The sequence below is a fragment of the Pseudonaja textilis genome, chromosome 2, assembly GCF_049901715.1.
Source record: "Pseudonaja textilis isolate UNSWEBS1 chromosome 2, rPseTex1.2, whole genome shotgun sequence".
Taxonomy (NCBI): domain Eukaryota; kingdom Metazoa; phylum Chordata; class Lepidosauria; order Squamata; family Elapidae; genus Pseudonaja; species Pseudonaja textilis.
This window is the reverse complement of record NC_141991.1, coordinates 197343348-197366040: the sequence shown is the minus strand read 5'-3', so window position 1 is coordinate 197366040 and position 22693 is coordinate 197343348. Positions and strand designations below refer to the sequence as shown.

The following is a 22693-nucleotide window of genomic DNA, read 5'->3' as shown; positions in this document are numbered from 1 at the left end:
CACATTCGCGTGGATTATGGGAACTAATTGAGTAATGAAATTTTGCAAGCAAACACCCAAGTTTAAAGAGCACCAAGAACTTTACCATTCTAATGCTAGTTATAAAGCCCTTGATAGCACAGGTACTGGTTATAGATTTTTAAAAAGAATACAAATGAGATTTTGAAACAGAAAAATTTGGTACTAAGACAAGCAAAAAGCCTGAGATCATACATAAGAACTACGAAAGAGAATAGTTTTGGAGAAACACAAACAGAAACTGTATGATACTTGGTGATGCAGCAGTTAGAATGCAGAATTGCAGACTAACTCACTGCTCACTGCAGGAGTTTGATCTTAACTGACTCAAAGTTGACTCAGCCTTCCATCCTTCTGAGGCTGGTAAAATGAGGACCCAGACTGTTGGGGGCAATATGCTAACATTTGTAAACCGCTCAGAAATTGTGGAAAACACTATGGAGAGGGACATAAGTCCTACTGCTATCATGGACATGTAAAAACTCTGAAGAAGCTGCTTCAATAACTTCTTAATAAACTTGAAAAAAAAATGTATGGTAGCTTTCATTGCAGCCAAACACTCTAGTTCTTTTATGTTTCCAAAAGTCAGGTTTTACACTTAAATGCATTAATCATACATTGTTAATGTATTTGACTTCTTTCTTCTGAATCAATTATGTTGCTGCTGCAACAAATTTCCCATATGAGAAGATTGGTGGATGCTACAGGAAAAACAAGCTGATTTTGCTACAGCACAAATTTTAAAATAAAAATATAATTATATTCCTTGTTATAATTTGTCTGTCACAATCACCAAAATCAAATTTCTGCATCATATGTGCAAGCAGCCCAAGTTTAACATTATTATTTTTATTGAAAACTTTCAAAGCTGCTCAAATGACATTATGCAAAATGTCTTTCATCTGAAAACAGATAATATGTAGCTAACAGACATACAATTTCATTTAGCAAAAATTCAAAGTTAATTCCAGTTCCTCTTACCAACTAGCTGCCAAGCTTAAATTTTTTTCTATCAATTTATGACAGACTGGCTAATTGCATCTGGCTCAAATCTCAATTATCTATTCTCTGAATGCTGATTTAAGGTAAGTTTTTTCTCACCCCAGGCAGAAAAGAGAAAATTTCCATACATAAATTGTACTGATTATTATTATTATACAAACAGCTCTATTGGTTTTTTACTCAAAATAAAAAATCCTCTTCATTTTTGTTCCATAATCAAATGGTTCCAAAATGTTGGCAAAGATGGACTGGAGCAGAAAGTGGAATTTTCAGAAAAGGAAGAAAAGGTGAAAACAGTGATCTTGGCACAGAAATTTGTCTAGTGATTGGGAAGAGTGAAATTGGAAACCAACCATTCTGAATCATTAATGAATTACAGCTAGTTACTCTGAACTTAAGTTACCTTTGAAAAAATAAAACACAAGTTCTCTTAGAATTCTTCCAAAATATGTATATGCATGCCTTTCTTAACTCAGACCATCTTTATTTAAGATTTTTTTTAAAAAAAATCTGGATTGTACTGTTCAGTATAACAACTCTGAAATCACTTACTTTTTTTTGTATATGAAAACCATTTACATCCATGTCAGCAATAATGGCTGAATAAAGGTTTCCCCCAGGGATAGTATTATGTCTATTATGGGCAATTTGTAACTGTATTAAATCAAAATGCTATGAGCCATTTAAGTTTAAGATTAAATTGCTTGGGTCTTTTTGTTTATTATAAAAATATGTCTTTATAAAAGGAAGCGGAAGAACTTGAGCTAAAGTTTCTTGAAAAAACTGGACCGTTTCTTGGGTATCAGGGCCAGCTCTTACTCTGAGATGGGTCACTTCAGAGGACATTCAGATGGAAGCAAAGCTAGAGAGCATTTGAAGCAGCTAGAAACGTTAGGATGTGGGGCTTGATCCAGGAACACCTCCCAGCACTAAAGTTTGAGTGAAAGGCAGAAGGAAGACCAAGGCAAGGGCATTCCTAGCAGTGATCATATGCACCAGGTGTGTGTATGGGAGGATGTGTGTGTGTGTGCTAATTTAGAGCCACTCTTAGCAAACAAACTCTTGTTGGGAACAACAACTGGAAAATCTGCCTCTTTGCACCCTGAAGTCTTAGTATATAGAAATTGTTCCTTTGAATCTGGACCAGCTGACAACCTACCCATCATACTGAGATCTTTGGGCCATGTATCTAAAATGCTTTTGCCCATTGCTTCAGACTTAGATATTGAAAACTTCCTTACAAACAAGTTTTTAGAGATGGGACTGTTCAAAACTGTGCATGCAACTGCACACATGTCTTGCCTGCCACTACTTATAGTTACATGAAGTAGAATAAGGCTAGAGAGCATTTGAAGCCTTTGCAAATGAACATGACTTTAGTGTGTGAATGTGCACACATCTGAGATAGGACATTGGAGATCTATATTAGTAAGGAAATATGTAAGATGCCCACAAAGCAATGTTATTCAATGGAATGATAGCACATGTGAAACTTGTTTTTATAGAGGGACAGAACCTTTTACCGTGTTATGGGATTATTATGGAATGTAAGACACTATGAATCCAGCATGGCACTGAAAGTAATTGGGTAAAAGACTTAACATTTTGTCTACCATTCAGTAAAAAAAAAAGCATTATGGCTAACTCACTGGTACATCATCATTATTCTAATAAACAGAGGCTGTCCATATTCATTTAACCTCTGCTCCAAGGACAGTGTATTGGAATTGACAGCACTCAGTATTACTATACATGGTGTTCAATTCCTGCCTTCCTACAGTAATATGAAACTACTAGCTGTAGAAGGTAAATAAGGGGTAGAACGGGAGGAAGGGGGAGGGAGAAAGCAGGCCCAGGAATTTTACCAGATTTACTTTCCTGCTGTCTAGAAAGTACAGAATACTGCAACCTACAAATATATGTGTGAAGTATAGCAGAAACTCTGCTAGCTGCAAGATATGCTCCATTAGTAACAACAGACATTTCACTTCTATGCATAATAAGAAATGAAGGATGGATCTATATTATTTGCAGAAGTAAAGAAAACAATCATTGCACATAAAAACTCTGTACATTCAAATTCCTGTCACACTCCAACGCACATTTATCCAAGAGTAAACCTATTAAATCTTTGTTAGGCAACAAGCTTAATTACATGAGCTGTGTTTAAGCATTTACCTATACATATGAAGGACTCTTTCCAATCTTCATGCATTCAAAAAGGTGATCCAAAAGGGAAGTACATTCACACTGATTAGAATACAAATATAGCTCTCCATCTGATCCAGGATATTTTACAGCATTTTCTACAATTGGGGCATGGGCTGCCTCCAATTCAATGCTGATTCTCAGTGAATGCCTAGACTAGTCTGCAGTTTACTTGGCAAGATTTCAGGAGTACTTTGCCATTGCTCCCTTCCTAGGGCTGAAAGAGAGTGACTGGCCCAAGATGCCCCAGCCAGCTTCAGGCCCAAAGGACTAAAGTGTCCTGGTTGCCTAAGCCGCTATCCCAAATGTCTCCCTTCTATTTTCTACAAAGTTTATTTTAAATAGGTTTTACACCCTGAAGAAGAAATAAATATTCCCAAACTAGATAACTTGTCTCTCTTATAAAGTAACCCTCAACTCTACACTTTTGTTAACTTGACTCTCCATCATCATCATATATTAATGCATATTGTGTACTTCTAATAGATAACACATTTTTTTAAAAAAACTTTAAAATTATAAGCATAGATTAAAACCTTTCTAAGCTGAGAGAGAGGGAGGGGAGAGAGGGAGAAATTTTATTTTCAGTAATTTTTTAAAACTAATTCAGAAACCTATAATAGAAAATCTGGGAAACTTCTTTAAAAATCTTTTCCTTCTACGTAACTATTATCACCTCTGCATTGTACCTCTGACTCGTAGAATTAGACAAAAAAAGTGACTCATGACGTACAAAAATCTTTCATCTAAAGAAAGAGAGTTTATATTAAGGTGTAGGGATATTTTTCCTTTGTATTCTAATCAGAAAAAAACCCTTAAAAACTATTTGTGATTTAAATGTGATTTTATAATTCGAGCTGTTCAATTCCTTGGTAAAAGGTACTTTGGAATAAGGGAGAGCACATACCAAGCACCTCTTTTCATAATGGTAAAGCTGCTGTGACTTCTTCTATTATCATGTGGCTGTTCTGAAAACTGCTCCAAAGCAACGTCACAAACAGCCATTCAAGCCAGGAGAAAAGATAGTGATGCTTTAAGGATCTGAAAAGAGCCTCTTTTAATGTGTTCTCACATATTCCAAACTCTTCTGGAACAATAGCAAAGGCTTAATTATAACCTTGCTTTCTGGAAATGTGGGAATGAATCAAAAAAGTTTACCACTGGTTCTGTAGGTGTGGCTTGGTGGACAGGGAAGGAGAAGGATACTGTAAAATCTCCAGTCATAGGTGATATTTGCGGGTTCTCCAAACTACTCAAAATTTCCGCTACCAGTTCTCCAGAACTGGTCAGAACCTGCTGAATACCACCTCTAGAATGAATGCAGTATACATGAAAATGCATAATCATTATTTTTATTAAGAAAAAGATACAATTCATTCACCCATTTCCATCTGTTTTTCTAATATAAAGTTCTAAGAATATGTATATAAGTGTACATAAATATATATAAATATGTGTGTGTGTGAGTGGGATGGGGAAGAGATAGAGACAGAGAGTCAAGGAACATTTACAAAAGACACAGAATTAGAATGTGGTCAGTTGACATGATGATACCCAAGAGTCTGTCTTCTGAAACATCCACTCAAAGTTCTATTTCTCTTCTTATTTATTCAAAGTAACCACAATGAGCTAAAAACTGACATGTTGTGAAATGACTCTGAAGCATTGAAGGGAAAGGAATCAGCCATGAAGAAAAGTGAAAAAGGAATAGGATTCTATGCTCTGCAATATTTAACCTTTAGAATATTTAACCTTTAACAATTAGCTCACATCTTCTCGATGGATGAAATACTGTAAATCTTTCCAGATGTAACATTATGTTGTTAACTTCAACAATCACAAATATAGTTTTACTACATATATCCTTACAGATTCCTGAAAGAATTACTTAGAACAGTGGTTCTTAAACTGTTTCAGGCAAATATCTTTTTTCTGGGCTTGAATAATGTCATTACCGCAGGAAAAAAATAAATTCTTGTTATTTTCACAAGCATCCTAGCAATGGTAGTCTCAAATTGGATCCTTGACTTAAAAACCAGCAATTAGCAATTGCAAATTATCCCCAGAATATACCCAGTTTAAGATCCACTGACCTACGCTAAGATCTTGACTTTAGATGTGGTGTCTGCAGCTTCTTTGCACCCCCTTTCCTCAGTAATTTCTTCTCTGGTCCACGAATTAAAGCCAATTTTCACTGGACCATCTATCATGCAGGAACTGCTGCTCTGTTCTGGGTACAACCATTTTAAGTAAAGAACTTGCATGAACAACAATGTGGTTTTTCAGCTGATTTTATCACCACAGGAATATCGGGGTAGTTTGACTTTCATTGCAGCCTTGAGAACAAAAATGTTTTTCTTTTTTATCTAAAACTTACTTTACATCAAGGCAAAAAGGCACATTATGATAAGAAAACTGGTGAAAGAATGACCTAAAACAGATTCTTTCTGCAAAGTATATTCTTTGCATATAAAGAGATGCTACTTCCTTTATCTATACTTACACTTTTTTACAGTGGGACAACTCTCTTAGATAGCAATTCAGTCTATTTTAGGAATTAAACAATACCTACTTTCTTGGAGAAATGTAATCAGATCAGAATTGTATAGTCATTTAGAACTGAAGATAGGACTTCATGCCCTTATCTTAAGGATCCATGGATAAAAAACAATGCTGGTTAGCAAGGAGAAGAAACATGGTCATTGACAAGTTGGTCAGTGAGGAAAATATATTGAAGTGGGAGAGGTGTTGAAAAAATGTTGAGGTAAAGGAGCTTGGTCCCGTTTGAAATCCCCAGACTTCATATGAAAAGTTCTTCAAAAATAAAATAGCTGTAATATTTCTTGCAAAACATAGTACTATGTATCAAGTGAGGTAGAACCTGCATTGCATGTAAATTAATTTCTGTATATCAGAAACAATTACCATACATCAATCTAGTGCAAATCACAGAATTCAATAGAAATGTTGCACTATTACCTTTACATATTTAAACAATTTGAATAACCGTTTTGAATAAGAGAACGAAAATGTATACCTGTAATTGTCTAAATAATTACATAAAACAACCAGCAGAGAAACATATGGAAAGAAGAATTAAAAGCAGTCGTCTTACCTTTCATTCCAAACTTAGAATGTCTTCCAAACTTGAGAATAATGAGCATAATAACTAAGCCAGTGCACACCAATGCAGCAATCCCCACTACAACATACACCTAAGAAAAAAAACAAGCAACAATAAATCAAACTGCACAATTTTTCCAAGTTTCATTGTTCTAAAAATATTAATTAGATTATTAGCTGTTAATATTAATACATTGGCAACATTCTTAAACATATAGTAGGAGTGGATTGGTGGGGGGTTTCTTCCATGTCTGGTTATCAGAGACTGCCTCAACAAGTCGCTACAGTTTCCTTGGCAAAATTTTTCATAAGTAATTTGCCATTGCCTCCTTTCCAGGGCTGAGAGAAAGTGACTGGCCCAAAGACATCTTGCTATTATTGTGCCTAAAGCAGGACTAGAACTTCAGTGCTTGCATAGCTTCTCTAACTTGGCATCTTCTCAATGTGCTTGGGCTACAAGTACCAGAACTCCGAGCTTACTAATAAAATCAAAGCAGAGTTATCTGGAGAGTGTAATTTGAGCTCAGGAGGAAGACACAATGCTGCAGAAAATTAAATGAAGGAAATGTGAACATGATTTTAAACCATAATGTGCCAACTTTCTAGTCATTTCAATTATTTCAGGGTGCACTGCAGCCTTTCAGTTAGCATTATGCTTTATTTTTCATGCTAAAGAAAACAAATTCAATGTGTAAATGAAAGCTGCATTCTTGTGGCTTGGGAGCCACCATTTCCTAGTATCAGCTGAAATGTATGAATCAAATTATGTAAATAATGTTATGTCTAAATTTGACCAGCTTGTCCTTAAAAAAATTGCTTCGCATTATAAAACCACAGCTAAAAGCTCCAGGGTACATGCAAAATAATGTCTTGTTGCAAGCTAAAATATCCTTGGCCTACATTCTTACTCAGAAAGTCTACTGTGATTTCAAACCAGGAAATGATGTTTATACTTACAGTGATGCTATCTTCATTGTCTTTGTTTGACACATCCGTAGAAGTAACTTGGTTACTATTATTTGTAGTGTCTTCAAAATCATTTGTTGGTGTTCCATAATCTTCTAAGAGAAAGAACATATTTATATTCTTTTAAGTATTGTAAAAAAAAAAGTGTGTGTCTGCTAAAAAAAAGGCTAAACACATACAATTAACATTTGCAAAGATTTAGGAACACACTGTTCAATTCTACTTATTTGCCATGTTGCTATATGACTTGTTTAGGACTGTAGTGCATAAAGTCAGAATGAAGATTACGGAAAATAACAGAAGATGTGCAGATATTTAAAGGGAAGGAGAAAAGCTACATTCATATGTACTGTGGGACAGAATACTAGACAAAATTAGAATATATGTAAAAAAGCTGTTGAAACATTCATGACTGCCTGACACAACTGAAATTCCCTAGCTTTCTCTGGTGCTTCTGGTCTCCCATTGTTTATGGGTTCTGTGTGTAACTTTAAATCTGAAAAAGGAACTATTTTCAAGTGAAATACAAATATTTTAATAGATGTGGGAATATTTTTAATGTAGTAAATCTGGAAAGGTTTTAAGATGAAATATCAACAAAATCTATTAATAAAAATTAAACTATTGCATAATGCAGAAACAGTCCAGACTAGCAAAAAAGCTAACTTCCAGCTAACAGTCCATGCAGTACAGAAACAATTTAATTCATGTAGGAATTTGGAAGGACAAAAGAATAATTGTTTTGAAAAGCTCTTCAATAATGGTTGCATTAATCTTCTATAACTGATACAGAAATGTGATGAAAAAAATTAAGGCTGCACAAATGAGAACTTGAGAGAAACAAAATTCACAAATTGGTCTCTCCCTGGTGCTAGATGGGTCGGAATAATAACAATATAGGGAGGAATAATGCGACCTTTTGAGAAATGCTAACTGTTTAAAGTCAGGATTAATTATTTAATCCTCCAAGCAGGATAGAAATGGTTTTGATTCCTGCAAAATTCATTGTAATTCTGTGATGTGGCTTGGATAGCAAGCAGTTGAGAAGTATGGCACTGTACACATCTTCCAAAGAAAACATTTCTTAGCTTTTCCTTTGGTGTAGAGAATAAATCAACCTTCTGCAATCTGGTGACCTCAGGTTTTTGAATCTACATAGATGTGTTGGCCATTGCAGGCTTATATCTGCAGAGCAATATTTGCATTTTGGAGATTTTTATTTGGTAGTAAAGATCCTAAAGTATTAACAGGGAGGAAGTGGAAGGAAGGATTGATTTCCAGTATTGCCTTTACTAGGATTGTTTTAAGCCAATCCGTTCCTGATGGTATTAGGCAAATTACCCTATCTGACTACACCAGAGTGGAAACTGGTGAAAAGTTCCTTTTATAAAGGAAAAGGCTTTCAGCCTAGCCTTCCAAAATTAGAAGTCAGAAATTCAGCCCATGACCTATACGTATTTTAAAATGAAAACATGCAAACATTGTTAAAGCCACTTGCAAAGAGTATATCCTGACAGGCTTAATTAGCAAGCACAATTCCTCTAAAGGTTCAAGAAAGTCATAAATTCAAAAGCAAGATGCAAATGAAGTTTCTGTGGCACATTATGATTTTAATGTTCCATCAAACTGCCATTCTTCATTGTTTTTAATGCAGTCCTCAATTTTTTTAATGCAGTCCTCGACCACAATTGAGCCCAAAATGTATGTTGCTAAGTGAGCAATTTGTTAAGTGAGTTTTGCCCCATTTTATGACTTTTCTTGCTACATTTGTTAAGTGAATCACTGTAGTTAAGTTAGTTAGTTAGTTAGTTAGTTAGTTAGTTATGGTTGTTAAGTGACTTCTCCATTGACTTTGCTTCTCAGAAGGTTGCAAAAGGTGATCACATGACACCAGGACACTGCAACTGTCACAAATGTGAGTCAGTGGCCAAGCCCCTGAATTTTGATCAGAAGACCATGGGGATGTTGCAACGCTCTTAAGTGTGAAAAATGGTCGTAAGTCACTTTTCTCAGTGCTGTTGTAACTTTGAACGGCTACTAAATGAGCTGTTGTAAGTCGAGGACTGCCTGTATATAAATTTTCTCCAATAAGTGTCTTCCTAGAAATTATAGGAGTTATAAAGGAATGACACAAATAGGAAATGGTTACATTACCCAAAATATAAAGGGCAAAGAGAAATATATGATCATATGGATTGAGCCAATTCTGAAAACTAAAAATAAAGGATCATCAGGTAGAACGTTCAGTGTAGTTATATAAACATTGAAGGGAATTTAGTTTAGTTTCACTTTGTACCAGGTGGTACCATGCAAAAAAAAATTTATGTAACACTTTTTAAAATTATACCGCTTGAGTTCACTCTTTTATGTAATTTTAATGACTTTTGGGGTGGGAGGGAATGATGTATCCAGATCTAATACTAGAAATTGAGCAAGCAAAAATAATATTTTTACTCATATGAGTTCTTTGTTTTATTATTAGAGAATCACTTTAAGCAATGTCATTCTTCTCCTAAACTATATAAAATATTGTGACTTTTAGAAAAGATCTTGTTCCCTATCATTTATCCTTTAGCAAGTTGATTTGTATCATTGGCAATTATTTTAATATAACTTTTGACAGTCTGGGGAGGGGGTGGGAAGGAGGAAGAAAAAAAAGTCAGTGAAACTAACTGAGCTTCTACCTAATAGGATTGAATGTGATATCAGCCCTGTGTAAATCCAAACACACATTAGATTCCAACCATTTTCTCTTTTGCTCTCCTCTTCTAAGAAGAAAACTTTAGATTTCAGTTTGAGTCTTTCCTATTTTTTGTACAAACAATATGAAAGCATGTTTCACCACACTAAAAATACCAAGTATCTAGAAATATGCTGCTCAAAAAAATAAAGGGAACACAAAAATAAGACATCCTATATCTGAATGAATGAAATATTCTTATTAAATACTTTGTTCATTACATAGTTGAATGTGCTGACAACAAAATCACACAAAAATTATCAATGGAAATCAAATTTAGCAACCCATGGAGGTCTGGATTTGGAGTTACACTCAAAATTAAAGTGGAAAAAAACACTGCAGGCTGATCCAACTTTGATGTAATGTCCTTAAAACAAGTCAAAATGAGGCTCAGTAGTGTGTGTGGCCTCCATGTGCCTGTATGACCTCCCTACAATGACTGGGCATGCTCCTGATGAGGTGGTGGATGGTCTCCTGAGGGATCTCCTCCCACACCTGGACTAAAGCATCCTCCAACTCCTGGACAGTCTGCGGTGCAATGTGGCGTTGGTGGATGGAGCGAGACATGATGTCCCAGATGTGCTCAATTGGATTCAGGTCTGAGGAACGGGCGGGCCAGTCCATAGCATCAATGCCTTCTTCTTGCAGGAACTGCTGACACACTACAGCCACATGAGGTCTAGCATTGTTGTGCTTTAGGAGGAACCCAGGGCCAACCGCACCAGCATATGGTCTCTCAGGGGTCTGAGGATCTCATCTCGGTACCTAATGGCAGTCAGGCTACCTCTGGTAAGCACACGGAGGGCTGTGCGGCCCCCTAAAGAAATGCCACCCCACACTATTACTGACCCACTGCCAAAGCGGTCATGCTGGAGGATGTTGCAGGCAGCAGAACGTTCTCCACGGCGTCTCCAGACCCTGTCATATCTGCACATGTGCTCAGTGTGAACCTGCTTTCATCTGTGAAGAGCACAGGGCACCAGTGGTGAATTTGCCAATCTTGGTGTTCTCTGGCAAATGCCAAACGTCCTGCACGGTGTTGGGCTGTAAGTACAACCCCCCACCTGTGGACGTCAGGCCCTCGTATCACCCACATGGAGTCTGTTTGTGACCGTTTGAGCAACCACATGCACATTTGTGGCCCGCTGGAGGTCATTTTGCAGGGCTCTGGCAGTGTTCCTCCTGTCCCTTCTTGCACAAAGGTGGAGATAGTGGTCCTGATGCTGGATTGTTGCCCTCCTACGGCCTCCTCCACGTCTCCTGATGTACTGGCCTGTCTCCTGGTAGCGCCTCCATGCTCTGGACAATATGCTGACAGACACAGCACACCTGATTGCCACAGAACCACTTGCAGAACCACTCCTTTATTGGGGATGTCTTGCTAACTGCCTATGCTTTCCACCTGTTGTCTATTCCATTTGCACAACAGCATGTGAAACTGATTGTCAATCAGTGTTGCTACCTAAGTGGACAGTTTGATTTCACAGAAGTGTGACCTGGAGTTACATTGTGTTGTTTAAATGTTCCCTTTATTTTTTTGAGCAGTGTATCAAGTATCTAGAAATATATAATACTGTCTAATATTTAACGTGCATGGCCACTATATTTTAATCATTAAAATAATTTATAAACTGCCCCAAAGATGACATTTCTCGGGCTGTTAAAATAGTTAAAGCCATAAAGGTTCATAGTTAAAGGACCAAAACACTGTATATGTTTTTCTTAAAGGAAAACTGAGTTTTCCTTCAGTTAGTAGGTAATTTGATAGGATTGTAAATATGCTGTATTATAGTTTGTCATAATAATTATATTAATATAAAGGCATGTGAAAGAAAAAAGAGTTTATTGATCTTATGAAACAGTCCAGTTTAATGATGAGTCAGTTAAGTCTGTATCTCACAAATCAAGTAAATAAAATTATGGATTCCAAAGCTAATTGAGAACTATTTAGTGTTTTTTAAAATAATTCCACTAGCTTAGATATTCCTGCCGTTTCTCAGTAAGTGAAGTTGATCCTATATCTTAAAAAAGCCCTACTTACAGATAAATATGTATAGGATTGAAGTCTTAACTTTATATACAGAGAATGATAATAAAGTTACCGGAAAAATTTGTATAAAAAAACTGAAAATTTGAAGCACCTTGAAATTTAAACAATGCTCTGAAAAATAGATTCATTTGTAATTTATCAATAACACTGGATATATCACTATGCGTTGTACAATTTTTGTTCCATATTGTGAACTGAAATTAATAACAACAAATAAAAATGGATTATCTCATCTAATTCAGTATGATTTCTCTTTGGGTTGAAGGGCATTAAGATCTCAAAAATAAAACAAGATTTATTGTCCAGATTGATCAAAATATACACAAAAAATAAACATTACATGACCTTTCTATGAACACTAAATGTTCACTGGAATGGGTTTTTTTTTTACTATTGTATCACAATGAATTTATTATTACTGCATAATTATATTGTCTGCCAAAGCATTCCGAAGTGAACCACTGGTGATGTCATGACATTTTAAATAAATATAATGAATAAAACTATTCTTCAGGATCCAATCTGGGTCGGTCACTGGGGCCAGAGATTTTGTCTTCCAAATTTTCGGACTTATGCTGGAGCCCATCTTCAAGGAACTTTCCTCGATCTCTGGCTAGAAAGAAGTTCCCTGAAGATGGGCTTCAGCACAAGTCTGAAAGCTCAGAAGATAAAACCTCTATTCCCGGTGACCAACCCAGATTGGATCCTGCAACATTATCCTGGGACATGCATATTCACCTTCATTTGTAAAAATTATTCTGATTTAGAGAAGTCAACAAGATAGCACCATCATTTTTAATGAAAGCCATGGTTAACATTTTTAGTATCAATGTATTCAAAGTATATGGATATATCAATATTAAGTATATATCAACATATCCAAAGTTCAAATTAATGATACTAAAAATGTTAACCATGGCTGAATCATGCCCATTATAAATATTTCTAGTGATATTTAAACAGCATGCAAATCACATCAGAGTATAACATCTATCTTCTCTTTCAAACATTTAATTATTACATGGTGTGTACATATATAATAGAAAATAGAAAATGAAAATATACCAATGTAACCGGGATGATCATAGAATGGACTACCTACAGAACAGAAAGAAAAAGAAATATATCATAGCAGCGTAGTTAACAGAAACAACTTGCATAATTGCATCACATTTAGGCATGCAACCTACTTTATATTTAACGCAGAACTGAGTTTACCATTGCCAGAAGCAAATGATTAATTCTAAAATTCCCTGGCCATGGGAGCAAAATCCCAAACCAAAAGTGATCTCTTTTACACATAGCAAGGTTTTCCTATTTATTTCTCCCTACTGCAGGCCTTGCATGAACTCAGATCTGGAATGACACCTCGAGGATGGGAGAGAGTGTATGAAGGAGGACTGTAGTAGGAAGATAAGATTTACTCCACATATTTACTCCACAAATCGATTTCACTTTGATAATACACTAATTCAACAATGTTCATAACATTAGAATTCAGATTTTAATTGGGATTATTTCTATCAGAGAATCTATAAGTATGAAACAATATTATCTGAAAGAAAGAAAATAATGCAACAGTCTGAATAGTTCCACACCATTCCTTAATGCAGACTTCCCTTACTTAGTGCCTTCCAAGTACATTTCAATACAATTTCCATAATTCATAATTTAGGAAGATACCATGTTAGGGAAGATTGTGATACAAAACATGTTTTGTACATTACACTTTTTTAAAAAAATTGGCCATTCATTTGAAATCTGCTGTACAAATTTAAGCTTAAAAATAAAAGATTTTCAGTCCATAAAATCAACATCTGTATCAAGAAAAAAAATTCACTTTTTACTGAAGATCAACCAAGACAATTTTCTTCTGTAATGTTACTGTACCAAGATTAGCCTAATTTGGGAAGCCTGTCTCCCCTCCCCATCCCACCTTACTCCCAATTATTCGATAAACAGATAAATCCAAACATGTAACATGTGTTTGCATTAGAGAGGTATCCTAGCTTGGAACACTCCATATTCTAGTGCTTTGTTCAGAGTTTGGAACTAAGTGGGGTGTTTGTTCTAAATTTTGAGTGCTCCAATATACCATATTTGGACTGTTAGAGACATGAGATTTGGAAAGTGCATAGATAATAAAATAATAGGCAAACTACTTAAGGAGAGGATAAGATAGAGTGAAAGTCACATGCTCAAAAGATTTGAAGCCACTTTGGAATGTTGCTCCTGGAATGGAGAGAGAAGTTAAAGACTGTAGTCAGATTTTGAGACTTTGAGATTGAAATTCATAGATGAATATACTGTTACTTGCCTAGACAATTGCCCTCCTGTCTTATGCTCCAAAGTTAATTATACCGTGTAGGTTAATTCATTAGTTAATTCATTAGTTAAAATTCATTAGGTTAAGAGGAAAGAAATAAAATAGGAAAGGGATTCCTATCCCTCTTGTGCTTTTCATTTACCTTTAATTATGCTTCTACATTTAGTTCCCTCAATTCCCTCAAATATGCTCCCAAATAAGAAGTGGTTCTTTATTTGAGAGGATTCAATTAAATTATTGTAACATATTGGCACACAGTGCATATCATTTTCCTGGTACATGTACATATTGGCTATTGGACTTTTTAAATAGCCAATTGAGGGTGATTAAGTATCACACCCTACCCTCACCCTCCTGACTGCCACCTGGCACTCTCAGTTTATCAAAACATTCATTAATTGGCACTGATGACTTGGCTAGGCCCCATCACTAACTCACTGAACTTACATTGTGTGTGTGTGTGTGTGTGTCTGTGTCTGTGTCTGTGTCTGTGTTGTACAGATAATATTGTTCTGCTTTTCAGTTTTCACGCTGTCAACTACAAGCACTACATTGCTTTAGTTATATGTGGAGCTTTACAGAAATATTATGTAAGGAAAAAAACATATTTTGCTGTTGTGACATGATAAATGGGTTGTGCTGAAATTCATCTACTGGTGTCACTCTTTTGCTGAGATCAGTTCTGTGGCTGTTGTGCAAGCACTGGCTACAGAAAGCATTGAAACAACTGTTGCTTACACAATTTGCTTTGGAAATTATTATAATGTTGAAGAAAAAATTAAAAATCATTTCCTTGATCATTTTTTTCTGTACACTGGGTTGTACATAGCGTTCAGCGCAGACTACTACGCCACCTAGGATACTAAACAAGGGAGTAAAAGGATTGCTTCAAGTTCAGATTGTTCAGATGGCAAAACACTTGAGATATTTCAATTTGTTTGTCAGAACCCAATCCACTCAATCATCTTCTAAGGTATGTTCTGAGTTGGGACTGTTTTTTTTCTGAGCTGAGAACACAACTTTTTGTTTTGTATACAACCCTTACTTTGCACCTGTTTCAACTCATGCAAGTGGCACACTTATTATTTGTACTCTTTTAATTATTTCTTGCTCATTTTACTAGTCACTAGAGAAAATAAATGCATATCATAACATATGTTATGTGCCTATGAGGAATTCTCACATGAGCTTGCTTATGAGACTCTGGGTTGCCTACCTGTAAGTTCTGTCTCATCTGGGGTTGGAAACCAGCATTCCAGGTATTGCTCTGTGGAGGAAGAGCTCTGTGAGCTTACTTATTTGACACTAAAGTGCCTACCTGAAAGACCTGTCCCACCTGACCTTGAGCTTCCAAGGGAAAGGTACTAGAAGCTTTTCCAGAAAAAAAGGGCCTGAAAGGAAGACTTTAGTTTATTCATATTGACTTCTTCTGGTGGCTATTTTTGTCTTGTCTTTCTTGGGAAAGGAAGGGGGTCTAGAATAGGGGTCCCCAAACCCCGGTCCATGGACCAGCACCGGGCTATGGCATGCCAGAAACTGGCAAGCAAACAAGTGAAGCCCCATCTGTGGGATGCAAACAGCATGTGAAATCATTCCCCCTCCAATCCTCAGAAAAGCCTCTCTCTACAGAACCAGTCCCTGATGCTTAAAAGGTTGGGGGCCATTGGTCTAGAAGATTTGAGAATCAGTTCTTTGGTGCTAGTGGTGCTAGTGAAGCTTTATGGTATCACTTTTTCAAATAGGAGAACCACTGCATATAGGCCAGGACATTCTAATGCCATTAGAAGATTTCTGTTCCAAAGGCAACAATAAATATATCCAGTGAGGAATCTATACCCAGATGATCTTTTCGTTTCTCTTTTTTATTTACTCCAAATTTTAGAAATGGTGATTTTATTGTTACTTGTAGCTATTATGAAAATTATAGGAACTTGCCAACAGAAGGTATATTAAAGAAAATAGGAATATAACAAGTGTTTGACTTTTCTCATTTGTTTCCAAAACCACTTTGCCTCTCCTACTTTAAAAGTAAATTGGTATCCTAATCCTCTTATTACTTATTTAGAAATTTGGAACAATTTCAATAATCACAATAAGAAAAAATATTACTGCCTGCTTTGAATAAGAGCAGAATCCAAACTTAAGCTCAAAATTTTGTGCCCAGACCCAAAAATATATCTTCTGTACAGTTTTATGTACATATTTTATATTAGCACATTATCTGGATAATGAACTTGTCTCTAAGACTAACTGGTTTAAATATTAATAATAAAAATTGCATGTAATTACATTTGAAATGTATTATTATCTCTAACATCAATTCGATAGTTTTGTATGAAAACCGGGTGCAACTTTGGAACATTCTAAAAATGGCTTGAAATATAATTAAAAAGTACAATGAAGCCAACACTTTCTTGAAAAAAATGTGCATATGTAAGTTCTGGAATAGCACGGGAAATTATAAATTATTTTCTTTCCCCAGTTAACCCTCCCAAACAATGGAGAAGGAAGGAATGAATTCCCTTCCTAAGTTGTACTACTCTGCTTAGGGTTAACGTACAATTTTCCTCTTGGCCAGGGACGTGGCTGGATGTAGATTGTTTACTGCATCCCATAAACCACTGACAGTAAAAGACAATTATTTGTTTAATAGTCCTATTATTATATCTGCATAGTTCTAACCATGTTCTTAACCATAGTAACATGCATCAATAGACTTTAACTGACAGAACATTGTTACTAGATATTATGCATACTTATTGAAAGATTTACATAGCAGACATTAGAATAATTAATTATTTGTCTCTGTCAGTACAGAATCTTAGTACACATTATTTGTTTTCATCTTTGAGATGAAACTTATCTTCTGAGTTTGATTGTGATAATTACACTTTAAAAGTAGATAGATTTATGTTATAGCCTTCAAATCTGCAATTTTGTACACACTTTTCAAGTTTCAGTGAGAATATGCCTAACTAAACTCCGTGATACTGACCTCTGAGTATATAAGCATAAGATCCCACTGTTATTCAAATATTTCTCAATTCTATGATGACATAAAATCAATTCTAATCTCAAGGAGCATATTCCTGCTCATTAAACATCCAGTAACATTTAATGCTAGCACGTAGGCATGGAAATGAATATAATACCAGGGTGTGGGTCTACTTGTCATGTTTCATTGTGCAGAATGTACAATTTACAATGACAATGCAAAGAAACAATAGCCATGCTAAGATTCCAAGAATGATTTGTATTCATTTTAAATAGCAACAAAAACTTTGAATGTAATCACAGCAGATTTTATCTTTTCACATTTATCTTTATTTACATAATGGGAAAAGATGGACAAATACTGTTTATTCTAATGTCCTTTTAAAAGGATGATAATCAAACTACATAACAAAAATGAATTTTAGTTTCTGGCATACTAAAATTAGGTCAGATTCTAAAAGAGCAGCACATTTGACATGTTAAAACATATTCTTGCAGGAGTGAGGACACTGGGTTCAAGTTTATCTCTCCTTTCAGGCTTCTCTCCCCTACTTTAAGCAAAACTTTGCAGCACAGGAAGTCTCATAGGGCTGCTTTGTAGGGAAATATCTTGGATTGGAAAAAGAAATATGATATAGAGCAGGGCGCAGCCCGCCTGGATGCGTCATGTGCTGGCCATGCCAATGCCCGGTTTAGCAAAGGGGAGAAAACGTCACAATACATCACGTGACGACGCGAGTTTAATTTAGATTTAGAACATCCTGCGTAGAACATTGTTGGGAACACCTTTAAGGCAGACAATAAGTAACTGATACTTACTTATACTATAACTACTTAAGAACAATAAGCAATCTCTAGAAGTTAGAGAATACTCCAACATTGGATGTTTTTAAGAAGAGATTGAACAACCATTTGTCTGAAATGATATAAGATCTCCTGCTTGATCAGGATAAGTTGGATAAGAAGACCTCCAAGGTCACTTCCAACTCTGTTTTTCTGTTCTGTTCTGAATCCCAAGCTATCATATATTTCCATGAGCACATTTCCAGGGTATCAACTATCCCAAGTTGCCATCCTTCTCTGACAACTATCCCAAGATGCCATCCTTCTCTGTACAAAATCCAGGTCAAAGTATTTGTTATTATGTTTGAAAAATACAATACAGGGAACAGAGACCATGCCTTTACAACATTTGAAATACTCTATTGTAGTTTCTTATTAGGGATATTAGAGTCGCCTTACAGGGGTGGCATAATTAATTTCCATATATAAACTATTCCAGGTACAGAAGTCAAGGAAGTTTTGTTAAAGTCAATGATATATTAAGATGAGGAATAAAGCCATTAATAAATTATATGCATCGTTTAGGTTAGTCTTCTTCACTTGGCATTAAGCATCAAGCACTATTCTACCCTTATAGTCTTATATGTTGCAAGATAAAGAGAATAAGAGAAATCTCCTATTCTCATTCAATCCACTTTTATTTCTTTTCCCTTTATGTACTGCCATTATTTTTTTCTTGAGGGGAAGAAAAAAATCTTATCCAGCCTTCCCCAAGATGGTTTCCTCCAAATGTATTACAACACATAGCCAGGCAACCTCAAGTCAATTAATTTACCCTTTTTTTTTTCTTTTAAAGTATCCCCATATTACTGCAAATTTATAGATCATTCCACCACTATGATTGCATTTATGTGATCTATTCATCACAGAAGAAAAAAAAAATCCCAGCATTGTTCAGGTTTCCTATAATTAATAATTTTGCTAGCAGTAGTGATAAAAAAGAAAGATGATATGACTTAAATCACATTTAATTAAAATCACAAGTAAATATAAGAAATGCAATTAGCTTAAGTATATCTGAAAAGACGACTTAATTGTTTTTATTCAAAGAAAAACAGTAATTTCACATTGAAGAAATTATGCTAAATCCATCTGATCTAATCAGTTACTAAAAGTAGACCCTGGTGACTGATGACAAAAAGAAAGTAAAAGTTAAGCAAGCAAATGGATGGAAAATGCTCCCTTTAGTGGCAGTAATGTACTTTCAGTCCTGTACTGCAATATTGAAAACAAGAAATATTATTTTTATTATTAATTTAGCCATATAAGAATATTCTATTACTGGCTAAAGAACCTAAGCAGAAATTTAAGCCATCATGAAAAGTTAAGGCTACTTTGCTATTCACTCAGAGGAAGATTATATTATATTTGCATATCTTTGCCTTTTAATCATCTGACCTTTTAGCTTAATAGTATGTGACTAAAATTTACTTTAATTTTTCAAGGAAATAGATGAATGCTTAATTCTTACACCTGACTTTATTACACCTAATGCTACGATTATATATATTTTAAAAACCTACTTAGCACTTCAACAATATTCTGATTATATTATTACTTACTACCTCCAGGATCTTCCATAAAATAAGCAGAGATGTTGGCTTCATCTTTTCCATACTGATTCTGTGCCACCAAAGTATAATTCCCATTGTTGACATGAGTAGGATTGTCCAGCTGAAGGCAGCCATGATATTCTGTCCGATTGGTAACATGTATTTTGGTCCAGATATATTCTGATTCATTCAGTTTAGCCCCATCGTGCAGCCATGTCAAGACTGGTTGTGGATTTCCCCTCACACTGAATGGAATGCACCAGTGATGGTCCGAATATGGTATTTCAAGATATGTGATATTTGGTGCAACTATAATAAGAACAATGAAAAAAAAAATAACCTGAATCTTTCATGTATTCTCTTCCTTGTCAATCAGTCAGCTTGTTCAAATAAAGCTAATTTACAAGCAGAAAGGTAGAAGGGATTAAATTTGAAAAGAATCTTGTTTGAGTATAATAATAAAAGAATTGTCTAAGAGGAGTTAATAGGACCCATACCACCTCTGTTGACTACCACACCATTGGTGGATGGTAGGAATTGATTTGGGGGCTTCTATGGAAACCAGGAGAGCTTGCGACTGTTCTACTAGATGCTTCCTAATTTAGTCCCACCAAACCCTCCATTTCATTATTCCTTTTCTAAGGTTGCTATCAGGACTAAGAATTGCCAGACAAATTTCAGTAGTCAGTGGGAGACAGTCTTAGAAACTGCATGTCCTTTAAGGACAGACCACTTTAGAGGACTGAATAAGAAATAATCTTAATATTGACTGGAACATCCTCCCTACAGGCCATAGCATAGTACCATTTACCCTACTGCTGGCATTTACCCATACCATTGCTTAATGGCTGATGTAGTAATAGTACTAAATACACTGAATCCTATAGCAAATTCAAATAAAGAATTTCATTGGTGTGATGGCATGGTAATTATCACTATAAGGACAGCATTGAGGACAGCCAAGAAAAAAAAAAGGAGACAATTTTCAATCTCACTTATCTGAAATAGTATAGGTTCTCCTGCTTGAGCAGGGGGCTGGACTAAAAGACCTCCAAGGCCCCTCCAGCTCTGTTCTATTCTATTCTATTCTATTCTATTCTATTCTATTCTATTCTACCTAACTTCTTGAAAATATTTATTTTATAAACGATCTCTCTTTCTGGGAAAAGTTCAATTTAAATTGCAAAATGTTAGTTCCCATTTTTTTTCATTAGGTAACGATTTTCTTCATGAAAATTTAATCCAAAGTTATTTACATACAGAACACGGTGAGGTCAACAGAAGCTTGGTCTTCACCCACAGTATTTTCTGCTATACAGTAAATCTGTATGCCACTGTCACTTGATGAGACATTCTTTATAGTAAAAGAAGCGGGGTTCTTATTTGTATCACTCTAGAAGGAATACAAAGAAATATACAGGCTTAGAGAATTTCCATTGAAAACTGAGTATGATTTTCTGCATACTATTAATGCCAACAGATGTACTTAACTAATTTACATAAGAACACTTTCAAAAACTTTATTCACTACTAATGTGGATAAAACAAGCACCATATACACACTGCTTGTTTTGAGGACCTCTTTGCAGATAGTCTATTATGCCTGGATGGCACTTGGACAACATCCATTGTGGTGAACAAGGTGATGTCTTCTATGATACTATGGGCTCATAGAGCTCAAGAGACTAGAAAGGGGTTTTGGTAGTTTGATTTTCCCCATTATCCAGCTTGTTTCATGCCCTTCCCAGCTCCTTAAGAAGCAAAGCAAGATATTCAGATGATTTCAGGAGAAAATTAACATTTTCCCAAGTAAAGGTATATAATGCCATCCGTTCTCTTTTGAAAAAGTTATATCAGGACCCAAATGTCCTTGATGAAATGAGTATCAGCATAAATGAAGACCACCCGAGATAAATTAATGCCTGTTCAAAACTTGCATTTTACAATGGCTAATATACATTTTTTAATATTAAAATCTTACCTCATGTTTTGAAACAATATTATTGAAAACCCAAGCTATCGTTGGTGATGGACTTCCTGTGGCTTCACAGTATAAAGTGATAGTTTTGCCTTCAACAACCGTGAGATTTTGTGTATTCAACTTGACTGAAGGCATGCCTAGAGAGTAAGATGGAAATATTTTTTAACCCGAACATATACAGCATAGTATATGTTTGTCAGTTTTCAGAAATTAACAACAATGTTTTGGTGCATCAAAACAGAACTTTCAAATAAACAGAATACCAATTCATTTGTTGAGACAACCTCACAAAAGTAAAATAACTTCTTTCTACTGACAGTTTCATATGATAACAATGACTGTTTAATGCTATCCCTGTCTCAAGTAAAACTTCCTTAATATCTAGTATAAAGTATTTCTTTTCTCTATTCATCTGCTTCCTTATTGCATTCAGTTAAATATGTTTGTCAAAATGTGTAAAGGAATTTTAAAATGTGTAAAAATTTATAAAGGAAATTTAGATCATGTGACTTACTGGTTTATTCTCCATTCCTCCCAAGTGAAGACATCATCAAAGTAATCCATCCCTCACAGTAACAGTGACCACTACTGAGTAGTCTGTCATTTAGATTACAGTTTAAAATACTCAATTATGCCACTGGTGGGACTATAGCAGGAATGTCAAACTCAATTTCATTGAGGGCCACATGCCCTTGGGGGGAACGGAGCCAGGTGGGCTTTGCCAGCTCAATGTCATTCATTGAGGCTCCGTTTTTGGCTATGATGGGCAAAAACAGAGCCTGGATGCACCACACAGCTTCCCCAAGCTCCGTTTTCACTGGCAGAGGGTTGCAGCCATTACAGCCAAAAACAGAGCCTAGGTGGGCCACGCGCAACTTCCTTGAGGTCT

General features: G+C 35.5%; 1 protein-coding gene across 11 annotated transcripts in view; it reads right to left on the bottom strand.

Annotated features, from left to right (window-relative positions):
* The window catches only part of NTRK2 (neurotrophic receptor tyrosine kinase 2), a 193589-nt gene that overhangs the window by 116992 nt on the left and 53904 nt on the right, over positions 1-22693 (bottom strand). For 3 of the 11 annotated variants that reach the window (XM_087926779.1, XM_026703862.2, XM_087926778.1), the window contains exons 7-13: positions 21805-21941; positions 21084-21216; positions 19833-20132; positions 15650-15700; positions 13173-13205; positions 7309-7412; positions 6344-6443 (exon numbers count right to left, since the gene is read on the bottom strand). In XM_087926779.1, coding sequence (XP_087782905.1) covers positions 6344-6443; positions 7309-7412; positions 13173-13205; positions 15650-15700; positions 19833-20132; positions 21084-21216; positions 21805-21941 — 858 coding nt within the window. The remainder of the gene's footprint in view (positions 1-6343; positions 6444-7308; positions 7413-13172; positions 13206-15649; positions 15701-19832; positions 20133-21083; positions 21217-21804; positions 21942-22693) is intronic. The other 8 variants (XM_087926783.1, XM_087926784.1, XM_087926781.1 and 5 more) reach the window with 7 other exon arrangements.